At 29.8% G+C, this 12,940-nt stretch overlaps 1 protein-coding gene across 1 annotated transcript in view; it reads right to left on the bottom strand.

The window, feature by feature from the left end:
* Positions 1–9,942, bottom strand: part of LOC107450493 (AP-4 complex subunit mu-1) — a 28,256-nt gene extending 18,314 nt beyond the window's left edge. Inside the window, exons 1-5 of the mRNA XM_043050608.2 lie at positions 9,650–9,942; positions 7,545–7,630; positions 6,620–6,726; positions 4,672–4,768; positions 1,489–1,599 (exon numbers count right to left, since the gene is read on the bottom strand). Of these exons, the coding sequence (XP_042906542.1) occupies positions 1,489–1,599; positions 4,672–4,768; positions 6,620–6,726; positions 7,545–7,630; positions 9,650–9,710 (462 nt within the window). The 5' untranslated portion in view covers positions 9,711–9,942. The remainder of the gene's footprint in view (positions 1–1,488; positions 1,600–4,671; positions 4,769–6,619; positions 6,727–7,544; positions 7,631–9,649) is intronic.
* Between the last annotated feature and the right edge of the window lie 2,998 nt (positions 9,943–12,940).

Here is a 12,940-nt window from a genome sequence, read left to right as displayed (position 1 = left end):
GGAAACATTTTTACAAAAACTCAGATTTTTTATTTAAAAAAAAACTTTGTTTTTTTATACACATATATATATATAAAATTATTAATTAGCAAAATATTAGGATTCTCTAATGAAAATCAGAAGAGTATGATATAGTGATGGAGGAGAAATTGAGAGATAAGAGCTTTTTATATATTTCTCCCACATGCAATGTTCGATTTCATCAAAACAAGGGTAATTGTCTCTAACAATGGAAGTAAACTAATACCATACTTGACACGCTATGAAGACTTAGGCATTCATTTTGTTATAAACATTGTTTCATGGCATATAAAAATAATTTTGAATTTGAAATTCCAATAGACAGCAGTTGATTTAAAAAATTTTTTTTAGATAAATAATATTTATTCTTGCTTTTAACTTCAACAATTTTGAAAATGCAAAAATTTCAGGATATTTATTGAAATGTTTAATAATTAAGGACATTTAAGGACACTTTCTTTTTTTTTTAAGGAAATTAAGGAATTTGAGGACAACTTCAAGCCCTTAATAAAACTTATCAAATTTATAGAATATTTGTTCCCAATTTATAGAACTTACGTTATAAATTTTGAATCATCAACAAAAATTAATAAATGAACACCTAAGACTTTTCAATAAAAAGAGACATGAAATCAGTATTAAAAAATATATGCCTCAATACAAAGAGGTGAAAAAACAAGTAATGTAAAAAAAAAAGGTAAAGTCAATAATACTTAGGTAGGTCGATAAAGAAACATTTTATTTCAGTTACTCTTTATTAAAAAATTATAATTGTTCTCCTATATAAAACTAAAATTAATTAATTACATTTAATTAATGAAGCAATATTAGAAAAAACTTATTAAAATTTTTTGTCCACTAACCTTTTTTATTTTTTTAATATGGTAACTTATACACTTTTTGCACAAGATTTTTAACAAAAATATATATAACATATTTCATTCCTTTACTAACATTTTATTTTATATTATTTAAACAATTATGATTGATAAGCAAATCAATCATTTATGGAAAAAAAACATAATTACCCTCTGATGAAATTTTTAAATTCGGACGAATTTCAAAACATTTCTAATTTTATTTATTGTTTATTTCAATTTGTAACCAAAATTAAATTATCTAATTTAAAATAATAATTAATTATAAAATAATAATAAACAAGTGATATAAAAAAAATTTATGTCATTCCCTAATTAGGTCAACAAAGAAAAATTTCCTTTTTGTTACTTTTTATTAAATAATTAAAATTTTTTCTCTCATATAAAACTAAAATTAATTAATCAAATTTAATGAATGAATTAATATTTGAAAAAACTGTATTAACATCAAGTGTCACCCACTACAAGTTTAAAAGAAATGTACTTGAACTTGAGTGGATGAAGAAAAAGTATTTTATTAACAATTGAAAATTTGAACAATATATGGGGAGAGTGCGAACTAATAGTAGGAATTAAAAAAAGAACTTACAGGTCCTGGTTTTTTCACCTCAGATTTAAAGCTTATCTTCGTAAAAACTGGATCGCTATAAACTGAATGGCGGACTTGCTCGGTTGAAGTTGCTTTGATAACACCATTATCCTATCAAGAAATAGCAACAAGTGAAAACATAAATAGACAACTACAAGTATTAACATCAATCAAATATATTTTAATTGTAAATTAATAAAATTTTTATAAAATAAGAAACCTTTTTGAATTTTGCTTTAGTATTTTGTGTGGCTATAATAAATCCCAAGGGGACAATAAATAGCAGATAAAAGAACAAAACTAAGGTTAATGGAATAAGTTGAACAAGATGATAATGTATATCTGACATTAATACTTGCAATATCATTTAAGAAAAATTATCAATCATACAAAATTAGTATCTAAATGGAACAATAAAAATGTAACACATTATTTCTTGCCCCTCCCCCCACCAAAAAAAAAATCAGTTCACTAAAGGCAAATCAGAAATAAGAAAAATCAAATGTTTAAAAAAAGTAATAATATGCACAATTGGACGAGTAGTAATCTAATTAATAAATAGCTAAAATCAGGTTTTTCATTTTCAAAAACTGTGCTTTTCTATAAACCATGATTTTTTTTGTTTTAATTTTTCTTTTCTATATCAGTTATGTAAAACAAAGGGTTAAATAACACCTAAGTCCCAAATTAAAAGTTACTAAACCTTTAAAGAGAATTTATTGTATCTTTTTAGCTACTATTAATTTATATTTTCGATTAACAATTCAAAAATATGCACTGCTGTTCTGTTATCATGCTATCATGATTTAAAAAAGCAGCAACTTAAGATTTTAAATATGCTTATATATTACTTTGCAACTCGACTTAACCAGCAAATAAAAATGCTATGTCAGCATTATGCCTACAAAATGTAATAGCGTGATTCCCTCGTAACTTGAACATAAAAATTATTTTTTTAATTTCTCATCTATGGAATCAATATAAATTCTAATATAAAATATTGAGGCAATTAGTTTAAAAGTATAATTAAGATACATAAATACATGCATATAAATTATTCGATAATAAATAAAGAATAAAATACGTTCATTATTTATTTCAACATTAAATAAAGTTTAAAGTAAAACAATATGCTTATTAATATAATACATTATTAAATAAAATAATATGAAATGAAAATATCTTCCATGAGTTAGAAATATTTTTCGTTAAAAATTTTTTGTTAATGTAAAAAAATAAATATATATACAGTGGAGCATCGTTTATACGACGATCACTTATACGACGTTTACATTTATACGACGTTTTAGTGTGGTCCCAAATCATTCCTATTCATTTTAATGTAAAAATATATCGTTTATACGACGCACAAAATCGGTTATAAGTCGGTTTTTAGATTTTGTTCACGTTTATTTAATTTTTTATTTTTTCTTGTGTATTTTAAAAAAGGGCGGAATTTGCCAACATGAATGATACAGAAAAGGGTGCCAACAAGAATGCTTGGATGACGACCGTAATTTTTACTAGATGACTGAAAAAACTAGACAATGTTATGAAGAGGCAAACATGAAAAATTTTGCCATTCATCGACCAATGTCCAGCGCACCCATCGATACTAATTATTTTGGAAAATGTAAAAGCTCTCATTTTTCCTGCAAATTGCACAAGTGCGCTTCAGCCATTAGATTTGGCCGAGATTAGAAATTTAAAATTGCATCATAGAAAGCAGTAACTNCTCATAAAATAATAAAGATAGATTAAAATTAATAACATAAATGGTTAGATAGACTCAAGAAGTTTCATGACCCTTGTCAATGAACTTCCACGTATGCCCCCTTCGTCAAAAGGAGAATATCAAGTCGATAGTCAATTTCCCGCCAGGTAGCGGCAAGCAAGTCAAAATCTGTACTTTCTCTTGTGGTGTATGCATTCTCCTTAATATCCGCTCGAATAAAACATCACATAGAAAAGTACTACATAGAACAAACACATCAAAAGTAAACATAACATTGCAATAATTGCCAAAAACAAAAGAGGGGAAAATGCAATTAATAAGCAGACGATATTTAGAAAAGTACAGATATTTAGACTGGAAAATAAAATTATCTGAAATTAACCACATGAGCAAACGATATTTACAAAAGTAAAGATATTCAAACCTGAAAAGGAAAATATATGAGTTATTCCATCAATAAATGCCATAAGTTTGTTTATATCTTCATTATTTTATGAGTTATTAAACATCAAAATGGGTCCGGGAATTTATTAACACCCTGTGTGTGTATATATATAAATATAGATATTGAAAATAACACAATAATGAATAAAACTATAATAAATATGTATATAACACAAAATTGTTTACACTGACACAGAAAAATATTTAAAAATAAATAAATAAATAAAGCGTAAAATTCAGAAAATTACCTCATTCCCATTAATTCATTTAATTGTAGCAAGTTCAAAGTATCTTTAAAAAGATGTGGGGGAAATTTTTCCAAGGTTTTATTTCAACTTGTCCAATAAATTATTTTATTTAGCTAACTATAAAAAATATCAGAACATGGAACTGGAGATGATTTATTTTATCTAAAGAATTTTTAGAATTATCATTACTTAACCTTAATTTGCTCATTATTAATACTTCATGTAGATATTTTTGCTTCTGCAATGATATATACATAATACAATGTAATAATGCAATGATATGAAAATATTTATTCATCTATCATCATTTAAATTAATAGCGATTCATAGAATCAATTAAACTTGAAATCAAAAAAAAAAAAAACAATTCTAGGAAATTTTCTCATTATTGTTCCCTCCAGAGTAAAAATACTTAACAATTAATTAATTAAAAAGTTGTTTTTTTTTTTTAGAAAAAAGCCAGGCTACAACTTTTTAATCCAATTGGTTTAAATTGTGCTTTCAATTATGATTAAGAAATACCAACATAAATTTTACACTTATTTAGTTGTTACTTTTATCTGGAGGCAAAATTTATGTCGTTATTCTATTCTAAGCAACAAAAATTTTGTAATGACAAAATATGTATCTAAAATTATTAATAAAAAATATATAATTTTCAAAACAATTCGCAGTTACATGAATAACAAATTAAAACCATTTTAAAATGCAACCCAAAAAAGAAACTTGTAAAACTAAAAAAGAAAATATATTTACCACACACTCTGTCATAAGTTCATAAACTAGGAGTAAATTTCGGTTAATATAATCTTCTGAAGCACCTCCACAAAAATTCCTTATTAATGAATGAAAACTGCAAAATATAAAGAATATAAATAAAACAGTGTGTGGCCATCAGATATCAATTATACTGCAAAATATATTGCTATATTAATTTAATAAGCAAGTTAAAATAATAGAACATTTTTAAGATGAAAATGAAAAATATAAAAATGACAGCCGAAGTTTATGTCGTACCAGATCAGGAAGTCATAAAAACATAAGACCTTTTCTATCAAGAGAGCACGACCCCCAAAGGTTTTATAAAAAGTTCAGGAAGAAAGAAAAGAAATACAAAAGTAAAATACATAAATTACAAAAGGAAAACAATGTTCAAAAAAGCTACTTGAAAATATTCCTATTTCAAACCAAAACACACAAATAGGAATTTGAAATAGGAATATTTTTAAGTAGCTTTTTTGAACATTGTGTTTGAAATAGGAATATTTTTAAGTAGCTCTTTTTTAACATTGTTTTCCTTCTGTAATTTATGTATTTTATTTTTGTATTATGTTTTTGCGTTTCTTTTCTTTCTTCCTTGACTTTTTACAAAACCTTTGGGGGTACCGAGAGAGCAATTTTTAGACATTTGTCATGCTCTCTCGATAGAAAAGGTTTTGTGTCTTTATGACTTCCGGAGCTGGTATCCCCTGACAACGTCAGTTTCGGCTGTCATTTTTATATTTTTCATTAATTTCTTCTAAAAACTTTTCTATTGGTTTCAATTTTCTTATGGAATTTCTGCTGCACAACTTTCCTTTAGAATTGTAGTATGTAACTACTTTATACATGATTTTTGATTTCTCTTTTTATTAAGATAAAATAATGTATTTTTTAATTCATTTTTTTACAGAAAAAATATTACAAGCCAATATTACAAAAAAGATAAGATATACTTTGTGCTCCAATGCAGACTAAAGCAAAAAAAATTATATATGAATAAATGACAGGTGAGAGTTAAAAAATTGACATATTAATATGCCAATTTCTGTATTTTCATTTGGGCTTTATTCGTGTTGATTTTTTTTCATGGTTGCCCCTCAAATCTGGAAAAAAAAATCCCTGCATTTTCCCTGTACACAATATATTCAGAGGAAACACAACAATTACGGTGCTCTTATGTGAGCTATATTGGGCTCACTATATTAATTAGTTTCGATTGCTGGAAAAAGGAACAGCTGAACCTATTCAAATAATGCTGTAGTAAATAAAATAGTTTAGTATAGTTAAATATCATGCTTAAATATCCTCTAGATTGCACTTTGAGTGGTCGCCATTTTTTAAAAGAAAAAAATTAGAAACGAAGTTTCCCGCATTTTCCCAGTTCGTTAAGAAAGAATCAAAAATAATTCCCTGTTCTCCCTGTGGAGTGGTAACCCTGTTTTTGCCTTAGGAAGAATAAAAGCATTTAAAATACCAATGATATGGTAAAATAGAATTAAAATAGCCCGCAAAAAATTATTCAATAGAGATGCTAAAAAGGTCCTGTCATAGAGAAATTGTTCAAAGATTTGACATCATAGTAAAACAATCATACCCCCTAAGGGTACTAACCACTATGCTTAATAATTATACGGTAGTAATTATTACAAAGGAAAATGTAATCAAATTTCTATTTAAAAAATTGCAGAGTATCATTTATTTATAAAGAAATTGTAACCAGAAATAAATGAGATCAATCAAAATTATTTTTTAAAAAAAAACTACACTTACTTTATATTTTATAGTGTTAAAAAATAATAAAAATAATCTCACAAAAACTAAGAAGACTTTTCACGCACAAAAATGAGTGAAAAAAACAAATCAAAAGCAATGACAACATTAAGAAATACGAGTGCTCTGATGTAATGTGACACTAAATTAAACAACCAAAAAATGAACTTACTTTTCTAAAAACTGCAAAATTATAATAGTAGGCAACTCTTTTTTGCTTACAGCTAAATAAGTTACTTTTTCATTTTTAATAGCATATCCATTAATGTTGTTGTATTTCTGTAAAATGAATTGAACAATCATAAAAAAAAAAATCATCAAAGAAAAAATTTAAAACACATTCAATTTAGAATATAGATTATAATAATGCATAGAATGATCACCTACCTATGTGCATGAAAATAAAACAGAAAACAATGTAAATGTAATAATCACGGATTAAAATAAATAGCATTGAATAGCCAAAAGCTCTAACAAGTGGATTTAAAAAATAAAAAATAAGAACTAACATGTCAAGTGTTCTTAAGTTTCAAGTTCCTTACTCGAAAATTTGAATGACAACGCGGCAAAAACTCTAAGTATAATAAAATCTAGAGGATATACTTAACAACGGTTGATCTGGAAAAAAATCTAATTATTATTTCTTTTTTGTTTGGAATCTTCGATTGCACTAACACAAATTACGGTTGAAAAGAGAAATGCGAAATCCAGCAATTTGAAAGGGAATCAAATTTCCTGACAATTGCCAGTTTTGGAGTAAAATTATCTTTTTTCCCCTTGAATCTCATTTTCCCTGGCCATTCTCGATTTTCCAGCTGCGTTTGAACCTTGTAATAACAATAAAAAGCAACTTTTTTTATGCACGAGGACCTAAACCAATAGGCATAGGATGAGGTTTGCCCCTTGCTCAAATGGGAGTCCTTGTCCGTTGCCAGATGCTAAAAGATCTAATAGTTTTTTATTTAAAAATACTCCAAAAAAATTTGACATAAAAATTAATTAAACAATTAATATATCATAGTGTAAAACAATTTCGTTATCATAATCATGCAATTGCGAAATACAGCTACTGAATATGAAAAGAGTATCATACTTACAAAATAAGGTGAGTATTGACTTGGCTTTTGTTTCAAAACAATGTTTATTAATGACCTCAAATCATGTTCAGGTATATCATAACGATCTTAGTTTCAGTTAATTTCATAACTTCTGACAAAAAAGCATAAGTTATGAAGCACCAACATAAGTTATCATATTTCACAGTAACATGAAAGGTAAATATATATTAAATAAAATCAGGTGAAGAAAAGTGTGGGGAGATGATCTGTGTAAGATTTTTCAGCAAGATTTCCAAATTAGAGTCTGATCCAAAAAAAAGGGTATAACTCGAGACACCCAAAAGCAAACTTCTTAATTTTTTTCATTTAAATTTTTGATATTTTAAATTTTCTGTATAGTGATCTGCAGCAGAAAACTTGCCAAATCTTCATAACTACAGGGTAGTGACCGTTTGAGATCCCTTTGGCACTTTGCCAATTATACTTGGTGTGAACAGACACCAATACTTAAATATCATTAGTTTGTCAGCATAAGTATAATAATGCCTGTATACGTCGACTTAGTGTCTAATTAAATCTAAAAAATTGTGCACTTGGGGGACATTTCCATATTGTGATCTGTGTCAGAATAATCTATGTTTTCTTAGCCTGAGAGAAACTTCGAAAAAAAACATCACAGAAAGGGACCAACTCGAAAAGTATAACTCGTAGCCCTGAACAGTTGAACATTTACATGTTTTCTTCAAAAAAAATTGCCACTTTGACGATTGTAGTTTCTGCTATAGATCACGATATGGAAATATCCCTGTGCTTGAGGGTACTTTTAAGTGCTCTTGAGAGTACTTTATTAAGAGTACTTTTAGATGTAAGAGTAGCATTAGATGCACTTATTTCAAGCTATTATTATTTTGACAATGATATTTACATATTTTATTTTAGCTAAACACAGATTTCAGTCTCACTATTATTTACGTTTTTTTTTTTTAAATTTAAACTTATTCCGTTAAAAAAAATTTTAATGGGGGAATACTAAAATATATCCAATTCTAATTTAATAATAAGCGCCTTTTCTGTTTCTTAAAACGAAAAAAAAATTGATATTTCAAATAAACCACAATTACATGAGAAGTGAGATTGAAAACAAAAATAATAAATTTTATTCAACAAATGTATTGTTTGAATACGTTAAAACAAAGTGCTAAAATTAAGTGTTTAACAAATATTTGAATAAATCAATTTAATACTTTATTAAACAGAATTACTGTTACTCATGAATAAAAAAATATAATAAAAGAAACTCCTTTTCATTTTAAATGAGAACATACGCGCAAAATATTATGCTCGACGGTAGTTTTAGAGACATTTGTAAAATAAAGTAATAAAGTTCTCCATTCCTTGTAATCTAGTGTTCTTTACATTGGAAAAAACCCCATAATTCAAAAAATACAAAACCACTTTATGCAATTGCAAGTCCGAGGGTTCAACATATATTTTTGTTGGATACCCTCACACGTCGGCATTCTTGGAAATGACCGTGCTGATATCATAGCTAAAACTACTCAAAACTTAAGCAGTAATCTCTTGACATGTTTGAACCTCAAACACATTTGTAAATCTTCAGTTCATGAAGCCTGGAAAAATCATTGGAATAGACAAAATAATAATAAATTACATGAAATTTATCCTAATCTTGATAATTGTAAGACATTAACTGTTGATCGCAAAACCCAGACTTTAATAAACAGACTACGTATCGGGCATACTCGTTTTACGCATATGCATTTACTGGTAGCCGAACCTGCACCCAGCTGTACTCTATGTCAAGTTGACGTTTCAATTAAACACATATTAACTAACTGCAGACGATTCAAATATTTGAGGAAGAAACTTTTCGGCAGATTTTATCCCAATCTTTCATCCCTACTTAGTGATCCTATACATCACAATTTAATCAAGTTCTTCAAAACAATAGGACTGTATTCAGTAATATAAGAAAAAGTGCTATTCTTTTACCTAGTGACTGGCGCAGTATAGCCACTTCTGGCTCTTGTGCCATTAAACTTTAACTAACCAACCAACCAACCATTCCTTGTATATTACTATATTCATTTTTTTTTTTTTTTTATCAAAAGTAGAAAGGATACATTTTTCTTCAATCAGGATATCACCTCGAGAAGAGAATATAAGTAAGTGAGATAACATCATAATTTTGTTCACCAAAAAACAAACAGCACAACAGTTTTCATGATTGTTTATTGATATGTTGTTCACTTTTACTTCTTTTATAATTTGAAAATTATTAGCTTGTAGCTTTCATCGCTTCAAAGATGAAATCCATGACGAGGAAAATCCATCTCATTCTAAAACTTAAAGTTTGTCACCAAGTTAGTAAAAACGTCAAGGTTCATTTAGTTTTTTCAAACTTCGCAGCCGTCGAAGACAACGCTTTAGCAGCCGCGAATTTGATTTGACTTTCAACTTAATGTAAGACAAATCGGAACAGTCCCGCAGTGGACTGATCATTAAGACACGGTTCCCAGCAGATCACCGAAGTCAAGCATCACTCTCTACGGTCAGTGTGCGGGTGGGTGACCACTTGGATCAGCCTGCGTTGGAACCGAGGGTGTGTGGTATGGGTCCTCGTTAAACTGTTCTACCGTAAAGTGCTCGACTTCGCGTGCAGGTCGTCTGGCTACCGAAGCGGGGATGCCATCCCTTCTGCAGAGGGACAAAATTGCGATGGCATGTCTTCGAATCATCCTCAGGGATGTTTCCCAGACCGTCGCCAATAGCCCATTGTGCAGCTCTAGTGCGACGTAAATGAGCAACAACAACAACAATTCAGAACAAATTATCTGCATTTAGTAAGCGCATTATTTCGATGAGTGCGATGTCTAAACGAAGTCATTGAACTGAATCAGAAGCTTGGAGAGTTGTTGTCCGATTAGAGGGAGGCCAAAAACAAGTCGGAATAGCAGAAGTCATTACAGTTTGTAATGTGTAATTTCCAGGATCTAGAATCTTTTTTTNTTTTTTTTTTTTTTTTTTTTTTGGAGACTGGAGATGCAGGCCGAAGATCAGGGCAAAGGAGCAGACGTGCAACAACGCCCACTGTTATTTAACGCTAACGACTCGGAAACACCGAAATATGAATGCCACTCTTCCTCAAATACACCTTCGCTCGGCCACTGGCCTCACAGTTTCGACATAAACAGTCCGAAACCGCCTGAAACATGCTGTAATGATTGCCGACTAATGGTGTATGTCATGTTATCAGTAAGGCACCGTCGCGCCAGCAGGGAGTGAGCAACAGAGCCATCTGGAGGAGAAATGAATAGCGCAATATTTTTTTCTATGACGAGTCCCGTTTCTCTGTTTATCTTGATAATAGATGTACTTTCATCTGGAGGGAATTTGGCACTAAATCAATCCAGAATTTGTGCACGGAAGTGTAAGATTTGGCTGTGGGACAGTGCTGGTGCTGACATCTCCATTGATGGGTGCACCGATCTCCATATCATTCGAAATGGAGCTCTGACCGGTCGCTGATATAGGAATGAGATCCTAAGACCTATTATAGTCCCTTACGCTGCAGCAATTGGAGATCATGTTTCTGAATGAAAATTGCAAAACCACATCATGCTAGCTTGATGAATTACTTCCTTTTGGAGGAAGGAATGATACGAATGGAATGGCCATTGTGTTCTCCAGACATGAACCCAATGGAACATGTTTGGGACATTCTAGGCAAACGAATTCCCTGGAAGTCTACCACCTTCACAAACTCTCTAAGAACTGGAAAGTGGGAGGAGTGGGACAGAATACCCTAGCCCCTCATTAATTCGATGCCTCAAAGGTGTTCAGCGTTGCTGGCCTTCCGAGGAAACCATATTCCTTACTAAAAACGATTTTATTATGGGGAAACATCTTTTTTTTATTTATTTTTCTCATATACAAAAATTTTTTCTTTCTTTTTTTCTCATTTGTACCCGAATGCTCAATAAAACACTTTTTTTTTCTGCCTGCGAAACAAATGTCATTCTTTTCTAATTTAGCCTTCTACGTCCATCAACAACCCAAACCTCAATACTCTTTAATTGTTTTGAGCAGTTTATTTTAAAGTTAGATTCTCGAACCATTAAGAGTGCCTCTTAGAACGTAAAAATTCAATCTTTCTATCGATAGTTTTTAAAGTGCTCCATTTTTATTGCACGCACTGTATATATACTGTATAATCTCTGAAAAATTAAATAAAAATTATGGATCGCAAGTTAGTATTAAAGTAAGGAAAAAAAAAACAAGGAAGTTATCAGTATCTTTTGAACCATAATCGAAGTTAATCATCGTAAATGGAAAATTAAAATAATCAAAATCAGTTGTTGAAAAAAAATTTAAATAGACGTGAGGGTAATTTCGAGTTTTAACAATCAAATAAACTAGATTCAATTACTTTATTGCCACCTATGCGATGATTGCTCTCGTTACTGATTTGCATAATTTATTTATTAAGTACCTATTTTCCTTTCTCACTTAAATACTAATTTGAAACTCTAAATATATAGACTCTAATAATGACTACTTCTATGAGGATAATACTAAAAATATGTAAAGAACAGATAATACGAATATTTTGTATTAGATATGTTTAACAGAAATCTTACAAGCTTTAATAATGTATTTGCTAGTTTTTTATTTGATAGCGTTTTAATATGTTATAATTGACAGTAAACTTAGTAATTTTTCATAATTTTCCCCACTTGATTGAAAGGAATGATTTTAAACAGTAATAACTCATCGCGGAGTCGTGGTGGCCCAGGGGATAGAGAGTTCACCTTCCAATTGGGTGAACCAGATTCAAATCCCAGCGGTGGCTGGTCGATACGAAATCAGCACCGACCACAGTGCTGACGTAAAATATCCTCAGTGGTTAACGGATCATAGGTTAGAGTCCCTTTTCCATCGGGCTAACCGTAGGAGGACTTCATGGTTTTCTCTCTCCATGTATCGCGAATGCTGGTTCGTTCCATCATAAAATCCTCCACGCAGGCAAATTTCTCTCACTACTTGATACGGGAGCTCCCTTATCTTCTGGATTGGGTTCAAGATTACAAGGCTAAGGAGTTGAACTTTAGTAGTCGTAAATACAAAATTGGGTCGGCTGTTCAACGACGGTTATAAAATATAGACTAAAATAACTCACTGTGGCTTCGCAAAGAAAATTAATGAGAGTACGCTTCTGAAACAACGACTTTTTGACTTAAAAACGGGTGCTAATTTTTATAATGCCAATAGGCTAGTTACACCTCTGCGATCTGCTATTTACAATCTCAGCGCTACAATCACTCTACAAAAATAAATCAAAATAGATCGAAAGAATAAATTAATGTAACTGAAATTATAATCGTAGATTTTATCAATATTTCAAGTTTGAGGAA

The sequence above is a fragment of the Parasteatoda tepidariorum genome, chromosome 1 (assembly GCF_043381705.1).
Source record: "Parasteatoda tepidariorum isolate YZ-2023 chromosome 1, CAS_Ptep_4.0, whole genome shotgun sequence".
In the NCBI taxonomy this organism is placed as follows: domain Eukaryota; kingdom Metazoa; phylum Arthropoda; class Arachnida; order Araneae; family Theridiidae; genus Parasteatoda; species Parasteatoda tepidariorum.
The sequence above is the reverse complement of the archived record's forward strand: the minus strand, read 5'-3'. Positions and strand labels throughout refer to the sequence as shown.